Genomic DNA, 19,563 nt, shown 5'->3' on the forward strand with positions numbered 1-19,563 from the left:
CAAATGAATGTGTCGACATATCGTTATAGTTATATGATGATAGCTCTTTATAGGCAATCCTTTCACACATCCACAACAAAACCCTTTACACAGACTCACATTTCCCCACCCCTCCTACGTACACTGTTCTCCGAACACACCGCTGCTATTCAACACCAGGCAAAAAGGTGGGTGTGCTGTCACAAGGTATCAGAGCTGCAGGGTCAGGAGAGATGTTGTATGTGGGCATGGAGGAGTCTTGACTTGCCTCAGTTAACCTGATTGCCGTGTCCAGTCATGCTCCGTAATCTAATATGGGAGCACATAGAAACAATGCAATAGGTTTAGTTTCTCTCTCTCTCTCTCTCTCATATGCCACCTCAATCCATTCAACCATGTCGTGAACTCAGAGTCATGCCAAGAATACCAGGACCAAGCAATTTTAGCTAGATAATAGACTGGAAAGGCTGAATGCAGAGGGCGGATAACAATCAGCTGTTTTCGACTCCCATGACCCAGAACAGGGCAGTTTGGGATGTTGCAGTTTTAATTTTAGTTTTTAATCGCAACCATTTCTGTGCAAACAATCACTGTAGAGTTGGTGCTATAGGGAGTGACTGAGATTAGCTTTTAAGGTCAAAAATGCTTCTTGTGCATCAAAAATGTGACCTAATGAGACAATAAAAATGTTAACTGAGACCCGATAATGCAAGAATGTTATGAGGCAGTTTCACATATGGTTATTCATCCCATAAAAAGGTGGCTGACTGGAATAAAAAAAAGAGCAAAAAAAATAAAAAGCCTCATCCATGCGAGAAATGTGTCCTGTCATCTGACCCGCCTAAAATGAAGAAGAGTAATAGCTATCATAGTTGAATTTAAAGAGAATTGAGGTCTTTTGGCAGTGTAAAATAGCAAAGTGCTTTGGCAAAAAGCCGTTCCTCCTACTTATGCACAGCGATGAAAACCACATCCGTTTGTCCTGTGGTCAGGGCTACATTTACTCAGCTGTCCAGCCAGCTGCTGTAACAGAGTTCACAAAGCATTTGGACCATCTCTAATACAGACAGACAGTAGGAGCTTGATGCTGCATGCAACATTATAAAGTTATGTCCTATTATTATACATGCAACTGTATGGTGTGTGGGGTAAAAGCCTTCACATTTGTAAAATAGACATAGGATGAGCACTGCCACCTAGTGGTTCTCAGTATGGAGTCAATGACAGAGAAAAACATTTGTGTTGGCAGAAGTAAAATGTGAAGAAAAAAATGTATTTACAATATGTAATGAAAATAAGCTTTATTAAAAATAAAAAAATATTAAAAATAGATTACTCCAGCTTAAATTTCAGACGAGACAGGTTAAGGTCACGATTCATACACTATACACCCTCTACCTATAATAACCCTCTATGTGCAAGATTTAAAGTCAATCACCCATTGCTTAAGAGGTTTTATGAGTAACACATAATCAAGTCCTGTGTGAAACACAAAAACACTTTATTCCCTCTTTATAATTGTTACTGAAAATGTCCCAGAGGCCATTTGAAGAGAAGGAAAAAACAGGCTGCCAGGAAGCAAGAGGAGTCTTGTGGTTCAACCAGCTGTAGCATCAAAGCCTGCACACAGAAAGGTCTTTCAGAGTACCTCATGTTTCCCAGGAGAGGTCGTCCTGTTTTAGGCTGTTTCTGAATTTCTGGGTCTCTCTAAGAAGCTGCAGGTTGTTGTGAGTAATCCCACCTTTCTTTCCTTTCTTCTTAGCCTTAACAAGAGAGGGAACAGGTGGCTCGATCCCGCTCAACTTCTTGGCTGTGTGTTCCTCAGCACACGGCTGACTCTGGGTCCATTTATGGACCTGTGCAAGAGCCGAAGACAGAAAACATAAGACACCTACCTATACAATTAGGGATGGAGATTAACTGACACTACAAACAGACACTGGACATACTTACATTTCTGTTGACATACAACACTTTCACACATCTACAAAGCCTGCCTCTGCATTGTACTGAGCGATGGTTCACATACCGTCTGCTGGTGTTTGCGGAGCTTAGTGATCTGAGCTCCCTTCTCCTCCATCCTGGCGACCAACCTCTTCAGTTCTCTCTGCAGATCCCGCCTCTGCTCGAGATGTTGGGTTGCATCTATCTGATGCGCCAACTCTTGATGTTCACTGAAAAAAAATACACACACACACACAGATTACTAAATGTGTAAAACAAAAGTCATACAAAACAATAGAAAAAGCTTACTCACAAGCTCATTTGTCCTAGCTCATCCTGCAGAGCCAAGAGCAGGTCCGACAGCGAGCCCAGTGACTGATCTGCTCGGTCGGGCTCCCTGTCAGGGTTGTGAAAAGTGGTGGAAGATGGAGAAAAGTCCTTTTGGAGGCTTTTCTTGGCTGCACAACCAGACCTGTGCAGAGCGCTCACTCGTTCACACAGCTGGGGCTGATGGTGCTTCATCATGTGAAGTATACCTTGTATGTTAGCGTGGACCGAATGGCTCGGGCTTGTCGACTGTGACAGGTAGGGAAAATCAAAAGGAATCAACAAAAGGGGAAAGAGTTAATAATACATGTTTTGAGAGTTAGTGCTGACTTACCGTTCCTGCAACAAAGGGCATTTTTGTGTGCCTTGGGCCGCTTGGTGATGCCACCTCATTCTGTCTGGAGGTTTTCTGAGGTAGAAGATGCAGTTATCAACTCATCATCACTCATCCACTAACCACAGGCAGTTAATTAGCTTAATCAGTAAGAAAAACACCTTGGTGGTCTTTTTAGTTTTCTTCTTTGGCTTTGTTTCTTCAGTAGTTGGCCCCGACAATTGAAAGTTGATTTCCAACTCCTTCTGCAGCTGTGGACATGGCAATAATAGCATGGTTAAAGTCTGTCTTTTTTGGCATTTTACCATAATTAGACATTGAGTTTTATGTAACCTATTTTTTATTTTGATTAAATACAAAGTGAAAATATGGATTATTGTGTCATTGTTGAGCTGATCCAAAACAGTGAAGTGTGTATGGACTGACCTCTTCTGCTTTCTCCTGCACAAGTTTACGCTCATGCTCTTCTTTCAGTAGTTTTTGCTCCAGAATGGCAAGTTTTGTCTGAAAGCAAAATTGCATTTGAAATAATCTTATCATTCAGCTTGTGAAGATGATTAGTGTTTAGACTTAAGTTAAATTAATTTATAGTAAATTACCTCTGCCAGAGTTTGAGTCCTACTCAATTTGAGACACTCTGATTCAAGTTTCTCCAGCTTCTCCTGCTGAGGTTGGGTGTTAGAGCTACTTGGCTGCTGTTTCTGTAGTGAAGCCTAGTGGGGAGGTAAACAGAGATTATATTGCAGTTTAGTAACATGCATGTATGCCACTTACAGTACCTCCAAAACTAGGAAGTAATGGAATGTTTCCCAGAAAATAATTTCTCTATATCATATTAGGCCTATAGTCTAAATGAATTTAGTTTCTTTCAGTTTGTAGCCTTTTGGACTACCTGATTCTCCATGAGGGCTTTCCTCTCCTTCTTAGCATTTTCAACCATCTTCCTCATGTAGTCCAGCTGCTTCTCAAGAACCTTACAGCGAGACTCTGCAGACTGCAGCTTTGAGTCCAGCTCTGTTATCATAAACACAGATACAACAATCAAAAAGACATCTACAGAAAAGACTTTTGCATTGGCTTCTCCCTTTGGACACTTCATCACATACCTTTCCTGCTAGGCTTATCTGTCTCAGGCAGGCTGGCAGCTGGTTGACTGGGCACCGTGTAAGATGCGGTGACCTGTTGATGCCTCTGAGCATCATGGGAAAACTGACTATAGCTCTTCTCTGCTTGCTTCCTTTCCAGCTCCAATCGTCTGATTTTCTCCTGGAGGGTCTTCAGTGCATCAACAACAGCTGAAGAGGAGTTAAAAGAACAGAAAGGCATACCTAATAATTCCAGCAGAAGGTGGCCATAAAAAACATTATGTAAGACAAGAAGCTGGACATCATGGGTGCATACCTGTGCTGTCAATATTAAGTTTGGTTTGAGACGCCCGAGGGCTGGTCATCCGCGGCTCCATGCTGATGTATGAGTGAGCAGAGAACTCCAGCTGTCTTGCTATTGCTATCCGGTCTGGAGGCTGGTAATAGCTCCCAATGTAGCTGTTTTTGGAGGGTGAGTCTAAAGTCTACCGACAAAAAGAGATGGTTGCTTTAATTGAATTTTGTTTTTAGACACTGTAAGGTTGCAACTCATGAGTATTATCGATTAATTGTTTAGTCGATACAGTTAAAAAAATATATTAATAAGAAAAACGTCCCCACAGCCCATGGTGAGGTCTTGGTTGGGTTGTTTTGTTTGACTAGCCCAATACCAATATAATAAATATATTCAATTTACAATTCTTAGCTACATTTGTGGAGCTGGTAACGTTAGCAGACAAGTTCAGTAGGTTTCCTGTGTAAAAGACTTAACGCTAAATTACTAACGGTAACTGATCAACATTGCTATTGGTAAAATATCTGACGATCAACTACTGTAACGTTACACCAGCTTTCTGCATCAAAAAGGCTGTTTTCCAAACAAGCCCACCGTTTTGCTCCTTAAAGCTTTAGTAATTTAAAAATGGCTAACGTTACGCAATCGAAAACAACCCGTTTTGTTTAACGTTACAAATAACGTTGACGTAATTAGTTATCTTAGCATAAAGTAGTAACGCCTTTTGCAACCGTCCTCGCGTAAGTTACTGTAGATAAACGGGCGTAACAAAACCAGTAGAAAAGCAGCTGCAGATAACCTAGCTAGTTAGCAGCTAACGACAATTTAGCGAAAGTAAACATTGCTAAAGCTTAGCTACGTGTTGTACATTCGTAACTAACGGCTGATTTGCGAACATTACCTGATCGTAATAAGTCTCCATTTGTGATGCTGAGGTTGATACTCGTTTCGAAACGAATCATATGTTTGTATGTAATATTCTGAGGCTGCTTGTGTTTTAAGATAACGTCAGCACAGCTAACTGATTTCTTCAAGCCTGTTACCAGTCCGGCCTTTTTAAATTTCCCTCCTCTTCGCCATCGCCGCTCTCATCACAGTGGTTCCGCCTGCGCACTGTTTCCTCCTCCCCCTCCATATTGTTCCAGACTTACCAATGTATTAATAATGTATGCTCAATATATATGCTTTTATATACTTTAGATAGAAGGAAAAAGCGAAATTGATCAGAATAGTAGCCAAAAACAATCTAGGCCTACACACACATTTTAGCAAGATAAAATTAAAATGTTGAAATATTGTAAATTAATAACATCCAGATTACAAAAGAATTATACACCCTGTGACCACTTTTCTTGAATTAACCACACACATCTCCATATATATATATATATATATAAAACATCAGTAGTAGCTAGCCTTGACGTGACTTGATGTGATTAAAGAAAGAACCACTTGTTCTGCAACATGGGAAGTTGGAGTATATATTATGCTGTGATATGCCCACTTTCAACAACAACAAAACACAGATGATGCCATTTTTTTGATCACTTAGGGGTTAGTAAAGTGTCTTTAGCCAGTAAATCAATCAATCAGCCTGTAAACATTTGCACAGCAGTATGCAAATAGCCTGCTGCAGCTAAAGGCAACATACCTACAGTGTGGCAGGTGTGCTGCACTGAAAGAAAGTAAACAGGCTATTTTCTGTAAAACCTGCATTGGTATTTGTGTTTCTTCTGCAGATGTAGTTTTTTTTCTCATTTAGCAAAAACACCTTGTCCCCAAAACAGACTTGCATTACATAGCACGCCAGAATCCGATTTTAACTTCTTTCAATTTGACATGTTGACATTGATAGTTGATAGTGTGCTATATCGTTTAACTGATATTGGCAATGTAGTTAATACAAATGAGGTTTAAAGCGAATCAAATGGAAATGTACATCTTCCTCTCTCCTCGGCCAGTCTTAGCTATTTCTGATAAACAAGAGAAGAAGGGGGGGGGTGCTTGCTCACGGAGTGCATCATGGGAGTTGTAGTTCTTAAGAGCTACCCTCCAAGAGCACACAACGAACGAAGAGAATTCAACTCCCATAAAACCTTCCCCCGCGAGCATGACAACTAAAATTGGTCAGAATCTACACGGCACCGCCCGAGAATGCCCAGGGACTCCTCTCATTGGCCGGCTCCTTCTGCCAATCAAATGTTTACCATCAAATTGTTGCCTCCTATCTTTTCTACTCTGGGACTGACGTTACTGGTCAGTGCTGTGGTAAGGCTTTCCGTGGCAGAATACCTGCACCAAAGAATGTGGATAAAGTGAGTATTTCAGAATGACACTCTTTGTTTTTGGTCCACAGTGATAGGTTTGTGTGTAAGAATGTTGTTTTGACCGTGGTTCTGTTGTACTTTACTGGTGTCTTTGTTAACGGGCAGCTTGAAAGCCTTGACACGAAAGAAGATTGAGGGACTCATATACTGACCACTTGGGTGTACATTTCAGTCATGATATGTCTAAAATTTAGATTATAAAGTAATTAACCATAAACCAACGTGGGTTCGTTATCGTTTGCAAAAGCTATGGCACTTCATTTGGCAGATTATGGTGGTTTGAGACATCAGTAGGCTACTATTCTCAGTACGTTAACCAGGTTTTTTTCTTGGAAGTTTGTAACGGACCAATAATCAGTATTGTTAACAGCATGATCTGTGTTTAAATCCCTGTATGCCTGCCACAGCCCGATGGATACTGGCTTTTTGAGGCCAATACTGAGATTGATATTTGAGAGTTTAGAAATCCAATAACCGATATATCGGCTGATATTTGTTTTAGTCTTTACATAAACTCCTAACAATTGATAAAAATCCCTTACTTTTTTTAAATTTAGTATAGGTTATAGGGTCGGTCGATATTCAATACCCTGTGACAATATACAGCATATTTTTACAGCATATCATTTTTTCTCCATACCATTTATACCTATGCCTTTAATATCAATGTGATATCCGTGTGTTAACGTTAGGCCATTGTGGGCAGTGTTTCAAATCAATAAATCTTTGAAGCAATATTGAATTTTTATATTACCTTTTGCATCCTTGTGATGAAACACATTGATTTATTGGGTGTTTAATTTGCTGGATTACTTAAAAACAGACCCTCCTGTCGTTTTTATCTGTAAACCGTTTCACATGTGATTTCAAGAAATATTTACCCAGTTCCCCATTAGAATAACATTAAAAACATTGTTAAAGCTTGTTTTTTATGCTGTGATGTAAAACATAGACTGTTTCATGTGTTATTTGTTGCATAGCCTGTTGTAAGACAGCACAAACGTTAGTCCTACATCAAAAGATGGAAGTGCAGGACCAGGAGTCTCTGGGAAGATGGGACCGGCTGGGCAGCCGGGATGCTATCTCCAGAGCTAAAGCCATGGAGAACATCTGCCAGGACGTCATGAGGCAAGTGGAGGCCATCAGGCCCATACCATCATTGGCCCTGTCACCCCCAGCCTCAGGAAGCCCTCCCAAGAGTGACCTAAATGACATCCTGGCTCACCTCCTCATGCTGTCCAAACGGTGTCCCTATGACGACGTGAAGGAGCGATGTGTTCGGCTTTTACAGGGAGTCCAGGTAGGACATTCATACAGCTTATGAGACCTCCGTGAGCTTCTTGTTCTATGCTGCGTTGAGCTGCGTGCTGTCATATGTCCTCCCATACTAATGCTTATGGTATTGTTCTACTGCCATCTGCTCCTCTCTTCACCTCTTCATAAACATTGCAAACATTGTGGTTGAGTCAGAATGTCATCAAGATCCAATGCATGTTTAATCAAGTGGATTACATTTAATGGCACAATGAAACCCCATGAACTCATTAACACTTAAACATAACAAGAGCCAAGTATTCACCAATCCAGCCCTTCAAGCACATGCATACATGCACAGAGAAGAGCAAGTCAAGAATTTGTATAAACCATTTAGTAACATCACCATAGGAATATCACAAGGAATGGGGCTGGCTAAAGGGAAGACATAACACCGACCAGTGGTCTGTCACAACCATCTGCTGACCTAAACATCATCTTCTTATATTAGCTAAAATCAATGTCAGCACTATCAGTATGCCATGCAGTTTTTGTTGTTATTGCAGATGTGGTGCGGTATAATTTGGATTCAGGTCACAGCATGTAGCTCAATTTGATTCTGTATTCATGTTATTGTCAATTCATTTTTTTTTTTTTTTTTTAGATCAATTTTATGGTTAATATATTTTGAGGATTAATCTCGGTGTTTAGGTATTTTGGATTAATTATATTTTGTCAGTTCAAGTTGTCCTAATTTATTTGCAGTGAACAAAATATTGTTTTTTTTAGTGTGGTGTTAGCTGTGGCCTGTTAACTTAATGAGTCCTCCTAATAAACAAAACAACTGAGCTCAACAACTTTTGATGACCTGCCTTATTATTCTGAGGAAATGGACTGTTTAGCAGTTTCATAAATTCCTGTTTGTGTGAAGTGTTTTTGGAAGATGGAGGAGAGGGGCAGAGAGAGATGAGAGAGGGAGAAAGCTTCTTTGCAGGTTTAGCAGTATACCACAGTACACACTGCCTGGTATTTTTGAATTATGCTAAGCTGAATTTGCAGTGGACTTGCCAAAGGGTGTGTTTATGAGCCCAGTGTGGCAGCTCCTTTCGTTCTGGTACCACGGTTGAAGACCCCCTCTGATCAACACACACATACTGTACATACACACACCTTTCTCACGTCAGGGATGGAAGGGGGTAAGGGAGGGGGGCTTGGGCTCAGACAGAACTCTAATTCCAACCGATCCGCTGATTTAAGACAAAATCTTGGAAAGCACAGACAGTGCTTTCCTCATTGCCACCCCCTCCTCTAGAAGAGGAAGGCCTCCTGCTTGGTGAGAATAACGTCTCTCAGTACCCTCAGGGCTTGCAAAATGTTTCCCTTGAACAGTCTTTTGCTCCCACAGTATATTTTTTGTACACTTTATTTTACGTGAAAGTAAATCCAATAATTTTTAAAAAGGATGAATAACCTCGTCCATTGTGTGGCATGAAACAATCTAATCCCAGACACTTATATACAGTAGATGGTTGAAAATAAAAAGCCTTTTAATAGTATGTGCTAGTACATAAAAAAAAAATAAAAAATGCTAATGCCTATTGGCACACACACTTAAAGCTATACTTTGACATTCTGGGAAAAACGCTTCTTCCCTAGAACTACCAGTTACCAGCTGTCAACCTACCAACACCTCTAAAGCTCACAAATGAACATGTTTCTTAATTTGTTTGTTTAATCCTTTTAGAAAACACACATTCTGGTTTAACTGGGGATTTATGTGCATCTCTCAGGCCACAGAACCCTTTATGTCCCTAGCAGTTACCTCATTTGTCTTTCTTTTTTTTCATTTTTAAATGCAATCTGAGTCGAGCCTTGTTTTTCAAGGCACCCTGAATATGCAGGTCAAGCTGTGGTCACAGTTAAAGGAGTGGGCTTGAATGTTTAACTGTGTTATGTTGCCCCAGTATTTCTGAGGTTATGGGGTCACGGCTGAAAATAAGGTTCTATGTCTGGAGGGAGGGGTTGGGCTCCCATAATGGTTTTCCCTAGGTTTGTGAAAGACATAAGTGCATGTATTTTGTGGGGAGTAAAGCGGTCCTTCCAAAAAAAAAAAAAAAAAAACATATTACAATATTGACGTCTAAAACTTTGGAAAAGCTGGAGCAGATAATTAAAGACAAAACTTAAGCTAAAGAAGTCCATTGGGGACCACTACAATCATTCAATCGGATTCATTTAATTAAGTCATTTAGTTAGTTTTGATGCTCACAAGATTTACATTCATTTTGCTTAGGTTCTACCAAAAACTGTTTGGGTGCTGCGCCTAAGCCTTATAATGGTAGGGAAAACTCTGCAAATGCACACACATGCACGCAAACCGAGAGATAAAGAGGTGGGCAGACTCCATAGTTCTCTCTCTCTCTCTCTCTCTCTCTCTCTCTCTCTCTCTCTCTCTCTCTCTCTCTCTCTCTCTCTCTCTCTCTCTTTTTCCCCACCATGTTCCCTCACTGGATGAAAGGAGCACAGTCTTGGGAGGCTGGACAGAGACAGAGAGGGATTTCTTTGTGTTATGTAATAAGTCCATTGTGTTAGCCCTCTACCCTAACTTGAATTAAGAGTTACTCTCAAAAGATTAACATTTTCTTGTGATGCAGGCTGTTGCTGCTCAGATTCCAGAGATTTTGTCCACATCTACAGCCTACAGGGATGAAATGATGTAGTAAAGAATGTACAGTAAATGTCAAATGGATTTTTTTATTTTATTTTTTAACATTAACTGCATATTTCAAGGCATTTCCTGAATCCTCAAAAACTCTTTGTCCATGAGGATTAAAATAAATATTTGGTTTGCTGTGCAGTAAAGATTTTATTTTTTTTTAAAATTTTTTTAAACCCATTTTCCAAATTGTGACTCTGTTTTTCTAAATGTAAACAGAGATGGTAAGTGATTTGTTCAATATGTTTAATTATCAGGTTTAGTTATCTATTAGGTAGTCTCTCTTTGCCAGACCATCCTCCACATGCTGCGGATGAGGGTCTGGCTAGTCCACACAGCATTCCAGGATGGGAGAAAAAGGTGCTCTGGTTTATTGGCATTTCTTTAAACCAATCACAATAGTCACGGGCGGCGCTAAGCTCTGCATGGAGCCGCTGCAAAATAGCCTCAGAAAGGAACTTGTTTTGGTGGAATGTGTACATTCAAAAGTTGTTATTGTCCTGCCAGAGAACTGCGATTGGACAGATAGTCTAGCTAGCTGTCTCTATTTACCATGCAGCGATCTGAGGCTCCGTTAACCATAGTCTAGTTATAGTTTAAAGCAACACTTTGTAACTTTTAGCTGCAGCTGTAGTTCCAATGAGACAACCTCTAGGGGGACCGAAGTGGGAAAAGTTACATAGTGTTGCTTTAAAATTCCAATACAAAGAAAGTGTAAGAAAACGGACATCGGCAAAAATGCATGCATTCGGCGGAATTTCCTGCGGCACCTGAGCAATCCCAGAAGTGGAACATTGAGGATATAGACTATCTATTAGTTAATGTTATTTTCTAAGAAAATTTTGTATTTTCATACATAATACTGCATTTTTATTTTTCCAGCCTCTCATTCTACAAAATGAGCAACCATCTCGTTTTGGTTTATGAAGTGGAATTGCAACTTGGGAAATGGATTAAATATCTTTTTCAGTGTGCAGCAGACAGAATATTTTTTGATCCAGATTGTGCAGTTTTGACTGCTTTTAAAAAAAAATGAGAGAAACTTTTTGTAGTTAAGAAACTTAAAGGTACTCTAAGCATTTTTTTTTAGGCTACAACATTTTTTGTCACATACAGCAAACCTCTCCTCACTATCCGTGAGCTGCCGGTCCCCTGAACACACTGTGTATAAAAAAAAAAAAAACGCGGTCTCTGTAGACAGCCCAGGCTCCACAAATGCCAACAAAAACAAAGTGGCCAACCTGGACCACAAAAGCATAAAAACCGTGTTCCAGCGTTCAGCCAATAACAGACAAGAAGGATTTGGGGTGGGGGTTGGGGGGGTTAGTTTGCTGAAGCACGGAAGGGAGGGGGAGGGGACGGGATGAGGAGGAGGAGGGAGGGGCTAGCCAGTCTCGTTTTGTTTGAAAATACTTTGAACGTCAACAAGAATAACATCTCCCAACATCACTTAGAGCACCTTTTTAAGCTAACTTGTTTTTCTCTGAGGAAGGCAAAGGGCTGTGGATGTTTTATGCTGCTCCTAATTTTTTACACTTACTTACTTGGCTAATTATGGACATTAAGGATGACTCTGCAGCCCCTGTAATAAACACATATGTGTGATTAATTAAGTGAAATGGCTTCCTGGATCTGGCATCCTCCCAGAATAACCCAAACCCATTTCTGTCTCCACATGGAAAGCTTGGGAGTGTCTCCAGGTGATGACACCAGATATAGATCACATTGCCTTTTCAGGATTTATTCATGGGAGGTGCATAAGGTCTCTGTTATACAGGTTGTAAAGGGTGTGCACTGCTTTTTAAATCTATGTCAACTGAAATATATGAATGGACACTTAGGGTAAAAAGTCCTCGTTTGCATTGGCCCTCAAATGTCATCCATTATTATTTTGTTTTGAGGTTGGTGTTGCGTGGTTGCTTGTGCAGTGGTTTAATCCTTTGAGATATTGTTGCATTATTGGTTATTGATTGTAGATCCGGTTTGGTCTTGGAACGCTTATTTTCTGTCTCAAAGGTGCCATGCTGGTAAGACTATATAAATAAACTTGTCAACCTTGACAGACAGGAGTGTGTTGACAGATGCAACATTGCTCTTCAGAGAAGGCAGAATCAAAGTCCACTTGTAGACCGCAACATTAGTTCGGAGTTATTAAAGTTTTTTTGCTTACATCACCTTTTTTTTTTAAATGCTTTTGTGCATGAATGTGTGCGGGTAAATGTACCTGCTTGTGTCTTTGTAACTGTACGGTATATGTCAGCGTGTTTGTGTGCATGCCTCCAGTCCTCTCTCAGCTACTTCTGCTTCCTCTATAAATAGAGTGAGGAACCATGGATATAGAGACTTGTGGTCTGGACAGATCTGCTGGATTATGGGCGATCTCAGCTTCAAACCAGGTCAGACAAATTGCATGTTGAGGGGGGAGAGAAAGCAGCAGCAGCAGGCAATGACCTTTGGCACAGTAACTGTACAGTGCTACATGGATATGGAGGATGTGTTGGAGAAATAAAGCTGTGGAATTACAGCTGCCAGCCAGCTGGACAGAGTGATGGGACAGTGTTGATAGGAGCTGGGGTGGGTGGGTGTGCACTGTGTACAATCTGTGGGATGTTTAATCTAGCTAAACTACATGAAGCTTTATGTTGCAATCATATTGTGGCCACTTAAGGCTTTTCTACACTCCTTCAAGCCTCTTGTAATATGATTGTTTTGGCCCTGGTGAGGCTGATACTGGAGATGATAGTGGCACAATGATGTAGCTCCTCTTCTTTGATACATTTTAGCTTCTTTTCTGTTGCTTTTCAAAGTTTTGGGGCAATTTTAGAGCTGAAATAATCGAATAATTAATGATTCGATCATCAGAAAATCTATCAACAACAGTTGTGATAATTGGTTAATCATTTCAGCCATTTTCTCCAGCTTCTCCACTGTGAGGAGAACTGAATATCTTTGGGTGTGGGACTCTTGGCCGCAGGCATTTTTATCTTGGGAACTGTGTTGAACCATATCCTTATGGCACAAATGTCTGTGACTAAAAACACAGTGAGCGGCTTTCTCAATGTACAAATTTAAAACCACCCAATAATGAATACAATCTATAGATAAGCCTTCATTTATTAAGTGTGTCCCGTTTACTGCATGGGAAAATAAACTGTGAAAGAAACTGAGGATTTATACAAACTCTCTTTCCAGCACCAAATGCCTGTTTAGCCAGGGTATTAGAGACCATTTCTAACATGCTGGGAAAGCATGCCCAACACTCAAGCCCCCACTTTGATCCTACAACACAGACAGACCCCCACCTTCCAGCCAGTGCTGCATGCTGCTGGCTGCTGTAGACCCGGGAAGACTAGCGAGGAGGGGGCATGAGGGAAGTGTGCAACTAGGTCACTGTCAATCCTGTTGAGTAAATGATAAAAAAGCACAATTTTCTGTTTTTAGCCATTATAACCTATGCAAAAAAATCGTAAACATTTTCCTGTAAAAAGAAAACGAAGAATCTGCTAATTTGTTCCCTGTAAAGAATCCTCCGTATTCAATGGAACGGCTGTTCCACTAAAAACATGTAAAAGCTGTATTATCCGGGCACTGAGGGAGGGATGGCCTAGTGGGTCTGGGCTTTAGCAGAACCTAAGCAGTCGTCATGGTACCAGTGGCATGAGGTGCAATGATCGGGTGGGTTGGTTGACACCATTAAGGGTTGGGGGAGCTGCTCTGTCCAAAGAAAGGGAAAATGTTGCAAAACATATCTACGCACTGAAGGTGGAACAACAGATGGTGGGGGGGGGGAGTGGAGTAACAGCGGTTGAATAGATCATGTAGTTTTGTCTCACCCACATACCCCTAGACTGTGGAAGGAGGATGAGGGGGAGGAGAGAGCAGGAAAGGCTGTGGACAACAGTAACAAAGTGCTGCATCAGGAGGTGGGAAAGGAATAACAAACTATTTTTGAAGGAGAGAAATGCACACAGAAAATGAACATGAATAGAAGAGTTGTAGGCCCAGGCTATCGGTTTGGTCCATCCATCTTTGTCCATTTATCCGACGACGCGGGGCAGCAGCTCTGGCAGGGGACCCCAAACTTCCCTTTCCCGAGCCACATACAGTAAACCAGCTCTGACTGGGGGATGCCGAGGCGTTCCCAGGCCAGGTTCAGTGCGTGAAAATAATAATAGCCATGTGTCTGCTCTGCATGCATGTTTCAACCTCAGGTAGAGCAGGATTTGCTGTGTTGCTCCTATCAAGAGATTCAAGGATAGAGATAGGGTGATCACATGGTGCTGTGGAACGAACAAGCCTCATTCTCTCTTTCATTGCCATAATGTGATATTTAAAAACTTGCATATGGAATTAAAATTCTAATTACTACTAATTATTTAAGTTAAGGCTTGTGCTTGCTTCGTTGGCTCTTATCATTTCTTTACCCAGCACGTCTCTAACAATATTGTGTTCAACTCTTCTTTTTGTTGGTTTAATATTGCCAGCCCAGTAGAAACTGAAGCATGTGTAACTGTAGCACACATGAAGTGTAACACCTAGCCTAAACAGGTTTATCCACGGGGGCAACTTTAACGTTTTTTTTTTGTTCCCTCCCGCAACAGACATTAAGACTTCTTATAGCATGAAAAGCGTAGTAGTAGTAGTAGTAGTAGTAGTGATGATGACTGGTAGTGTGCATGTTGGCTTACTGACATGGTTTACTTGGACACTAATGGAATGGAGCCTTTTTATCTAATTTAATATTCACACGAGCATGGGTTCCAAATGCCATGTATATTTTGAAAGCTGTAGTTTCTATTGGGCTTGGAATGAAACCTTTTATATTTTCAGTTTGATTTGTTAAATCTTTGAGAACATTGTCCTTACCATCCATCTTCCATAATGTAGTTGAGAGAAGAGAGGAGTTGATTGGCTTCAATTATCATTATGCGCTCACAGAAATAAGCTTCAAGGTACCAGTATAATCCTTCAGATGGACCTGTGAAATGTCTGAAAACCCCTCACCCAACACAATATTAAATTATAAGATTATTTATTATAAAATATGAAGTCTCTATCAAGTAAACTAAACAGTAGGGTTTTGTGGAGTTAGTGCAATATTACTTATACATGTGTAAATATATTTTGGTAGAGAGAAGCTGACTTTATTGTGCCCCTCCTATGTCTGAAACCAAACCAAAGCCTTTGCATATTTCTGTAGGCTTTATGATATCATGAGGGAGTACACACACACACACACACACACACACACACACACACACACACACACACACACACACACACACACACACACACACACACACAATCCAACAAAATAAATCTTGTTGATTATAGAAGTGGCTGCATATCATCCCGCTTGCCTCATACACTTGGCCCGTGGTCTTGTACACTTTCATCTATCGAATTGCATGCCATCTGTTCAGGATTAATTTGATCAAATTCATAAATGAATGATGAAGCTTATTGTCCAGTGGAAGCAGTATTCGAAAAAATCAATATATGCCTTTTATCCTCCACTCTCTTACTCTTTAATGCTCGGCTTTTTACTTGATGAAAAAGAATCGCCAATTGAATTTCATCATTCACACAGCATACAGGGACTGAAGCAGCTTCAGTTCACCTATGTGGCCACCGGATGGCGCTCTGTACCAGTCTGTAGTCTGCTTTTCCCTGTCCTCAAGATGCTGGATGGGAATTTTCCATGTATTGGGCTGAATGCATGCAATGCTGCACATGATTTTAATTGTTTCCGTCTGCCCTAGTCACTGGGCATTCATCGTGTGTGTGTGTGTGTGTGTGTGTGTGTGTGTGTGTGTGTGTGTGTGTGTGTGTGTGTGTGTGTGTGTGTGTGTGTGTGTGTGTGTGTTTGTGTTTTGTTGTGTGTGTGTGTGTGTGTGTGTGTGTGTGTGTGTGTGTGTGTGTGTGTGTGTGTGTGTGTGTGTGTGTGTGTGTGTGTGTGTGTGTGTGTTTCTATGTGCTATTGTCTGTGTTTGTTGGTCTTTCTGCCTTTTGAGTGTGAATGTGTGTTGTGTGTGTTTACAAGTCTTGAGAGATTTATAGCAGTGAGCATGCAGGATTTAGAGGCATCTGCGAATCAGGTCACAAAGCATGAATAGCCCAGTGGCTGCGGTCCAGGCCTCTGTCTGAGGTAGCCCCTATTAGAATACAAACCACACAGGCTCAACACCAGGCATAACCAGTTGGAATACACAAACAAAATATTAGGGACACTCGGCCCTGTTCTGATCAGGAAATATTGTGTAACCACTGAAATTTAGTTTATAAGCTGCAATTCTTTATCGACTTAACTTTTGGTTTTGGACCATTGATTGGACAAAACAATTTGAAGGCCTCACCTTGAAGACCAAATGGTGTATTGATTTATTGAAAAAAAATGTTAACGGATTAGATTGTTGTACACCTAAACAACACAGGTTTAAGGTTTTGAGAGTTCTGCCATAATGAATGTGTACGGCAGAAATAATGTGGCAAAATGTAAAAATCAAGACTTATTTAATTTTTACGCCAATGCTTTTTTCCTGTGCCATTCCAGTATACCTAAATGTGTAGGCTTCTCTGTGAGTTTAAAGGCCCCTAACGGCCTTCAGTCTTGAAGGAAAACTGGACCTGCAACAGTACACACACAGTGCTCACAAGGGCTTGTCAACCTCATCCAATCTTGTAAAGACCTCACACTTTGAGACATGAATTTAGCTGTGGTCAGCACATGATGGATTGTTTCCCATTTGCAGGCATTGTGTGGTGCTGCTCACCGAATAGTGTTGCTTCAGTTCACCCAGTGCCATGTTGGCTTAGCCGAGGCCCGGCTATGATGTTGTTTCAGCGTGTATGTTCCAGGGCCAGTGTGGAGTGGTGGAGTGGCATTGTGCTCTCTTCTCGGGGGTATTGTCCCGAGCTGAGTGTGTGCTTGTTTATGTTACAGGCCAGTTTGTCAGGACGGTGACAGTTTCACGCTACGGGACCTCCACGTTCCCACAGTCGTTCACCTCTGACCTTAGCTCTTTTGCTCCAAAACCAGGCCAAAGTTTGAGTGTTTGTGTGGGGTAGAGACACGGAGGGAGGGTGTGTCGATGTGTGTGATTGACATGCAATGTTTGTAAAAAGTACTTTAGTGTTTACTTAGGGTAGGAAAACACTCCCTCACATTGACCAGTGTGTCTACCCTAAATCTGGACACGCACTTTCATGTTGGAGGTTATTTGGTGTCTTATCACACGCATACTGTACATTTTTATGAAAACGTGTATATAGTGTAGGATTAAAATTAAACAATGATTGTGAGGTTCCAACTCTTAGCGTTAATTTGAATGCATTTATATCTACATCGAATGAGCAATTTAAGACTCGTAGCACTTTCTTACATAGTCTACACAGCAAGCCTGTCTGAGAATATAGTTCCCGGTTTGTTTACGGTTAGAAGATGGCTGTGTCTCATGTTACGTTGTTTTTTGTACACGCTGTGACTCTACAAATCACAACCTGTAAATAGGAACGTGTTGGCGTTATTTTGTCACTTATTCGGAGCAGTAGGATTACTGGAACCATTCACCTGCCTGTTCTGTTATGGGCTGATGCCGCTGGAGCCGTCAGACAGCTTTATAGCACGCACGGAGATGAGAAGGGTATGTATCGACTTGTCTTACTCTGGGGGTTACGGTGAATAAGCTAAATTCCCAATAAGTCGGCGCGTTCCTTTAAAAGTTAAATAGGCAAAAACAAGTCACTTAAAGCTGCTATAATTAATACTCTTGTAATTACAATGTATCACTTGTATTGATGAAAGCTACAGTGAATTATCACCTGAATCTGCAGCTCCCTCTGGCTTTACGGAGCTTTTACAGTACATTCAGCTCATTGTTTAGCTGCCCGACCCACAACTTTATTGTTTTGGTTCGCTCTCACCGTTCTCCCACTGTACACTACCTGCTCAGCACCAAACAGCAGATAATGTTAGCGACTTGCTTGCGAATATAGTGTTGTATTTAGCAGCTAGGGAGCCAGATATTTCCCTCAGAAGTAGGCAGAGACCAAAAATAGAGGTGTGTGTGTGTGTGTGTGTGTGTGTGTGTGTGTGTGTGTGTGTGTGTGTGTGTGTGTGTGTGTGTGTGTGTGTGTGTGTGTGTGTGTGTGTGTGTGTGTGTGTGTTGTGTTGTGTGTGTGTGTGTGTGTGTGTGTGTGTGTGTGTGTGTGTGTGTTGTGTGTGTGTGTGTGTGTGTGTGTGTGTGTGTGTGTGTGTGTGTGTGTGTGTGTGTGTGTGTGTGTGTGTGTGTGTGTGTGTGTGTGCGCTTTTGTTCCCTTTTTTTTGCTTTAACGGTTTTAAAGGTCAAGTGCAAAGTTGTTTACCCTCTTAACGCTTACACGCTTGTACTACATGTCCCAACATAGTAATTCAAAGAGATACCATTACATCATGATGTCATCCATCACATCTTGAGGGTTCATCAGTCCCCCGATACACACACATGCTTGCGCACACACATACCCTACACTAAGCACACTGGAATGTTCTGATAGCGCATTACCTAACAACTCCACACTTTTGAAATCAGGTTGGATATAAGCTGGAAGCTAGTCCCTGAACGCATCATGTAACTGTGGCCTTTGTAAGCTGAGCCTTTCTGACCCATGAGCCTTGTAGGAAAATACTGGTGTTGTGTGCACCAATAATTGAGGTTATCCCCTCCTTTTGAATTATTCCAGATGTTGGCTTTAGCCACCTTGACATACAACATAGATTTCAGTTAAATGAAATGAAGTGGATGCCTCATTCTTCCTGCTGAGCTGAGATAAGTTAGTTTAAGTAATCGGCATAAAGAAGCAGGCTTTATAGGTTATATGTAACTGCATTTTCACAAATTGTTCATTCTCAGTGAAGAAATGTGGATGTTTGATTGAGATTTTAACTTTTAAATCACACACATGAAATGCAACTTATAAATACATTTTACCGCCTGAAGAACATTGCAAAAGTCAGGTTGTTTCTCTCCCTCTGGATGACTCAGAAAATCTGGAAAATTAGCTGGCTAGACTAATAAAGCTTTGTTTTGCAGACTTTTTTTTGTTTTGTATTTTGCAGTCGGTTTCCTTAAACCATGAACCATATGGTGTGAATAAGCTCCTTTTAACCCCTAAGACTTTTCATCAGGCCTTCATGAATATTTTCATGCATTCGGAAAAATGTGTTAACTTTGCTTTTAGTTAGTGGCTGTTTTTAATAATAATATTTTGTCTGGCTTCTATTCTTCTTCATTCTGTTTTTGACATGATTTATTTAATGCTAT

The 19,563-nt window shown here is 40.9% G+C and overlaps 2 protein-coding genes across 3 annotated transcripts in view; one reads left to right on the forward strand and one right to left on the reverse strand.

The window, feature by feature from the left end:
- Positions 1–23: 23 nt before the first annotated feature.
- cep57l1 (centrosomal protein 57, like 1) lies at positions 24–5,096 on the reverse strand. Of its 2 annotated transcripts, XM_039782904.1 has the most exons (12): positions 4,866–5,096; positions 3,986–4,154; positions 3,691–3,879; positions 3,477–3,598; positions 3,184–3,297; positions 3,011–3,088; positions 2,746–2,835; positions 2,585–2,659; positions 2,237–2,499; positions 2,009–2,153; positions 1,721–1,835; positions 24–288 (listed from the first exon to the last, which is right to left on the reverse strand). In XM_039782904.1, the coding sequence occupies exons 1-12, from the start codon at positions 4,884–4,886 to the stop codon at positions 275–277; spliced, it is 1,395 nt and encodes a 464-aa protein (XP_039638838.1). In that variant the 5' UTR covers positions 4,887–5,096; the 3' UTR covers positions 24–274. The 2 variants fall into 2 exon arrangements, with proteins under 2 accessions (XP_039638838.1, XP_039638837.1); XM_039782903.1 differs by lacking the exon at positions 24–288 and having other exon boundaries at positions 1,264–1,835.
- Positions 5,097–6,184: 1,088 nt separating this feature from the next.
- sesn1 (sestrin 1) overlaps positions 6,185–19,563 on the forward strand; it is a 48,230-nt gene continuing 34,851 nt past the window's right edge. The window contains exons 1-2 of the mRNA XM_039782901.1: positions 6,185–6,279; positions 7,272–7,591. Coding sequence (XP_039638835.1) covers positions 7,313–7,591 — 279 coding nt within the window. The 5' untranslated portion in view covers positions 6,185–6,279; positions 7,272–7,312. The remainder of the gene's footprint in view (positions 6,280–7,271; positions 7,592–19,563) is intronic.

The sequence above is a fragment of the Perca fluviatilis genome, chromosome 18 (assembly GCF_010015445.1).
Source record: "Perca fluviatilis chromosome 18, GENO_Pfluv_1.0, whole genome shotgun sequence".
In the NCBI taxonomy this organism is placed as follows: domain Eukaryota; kingdom Metazoa; phylum Chordata; class Actinopteri; order Perciformes; family Percidae; genus Perca; species Perca fluviatilis.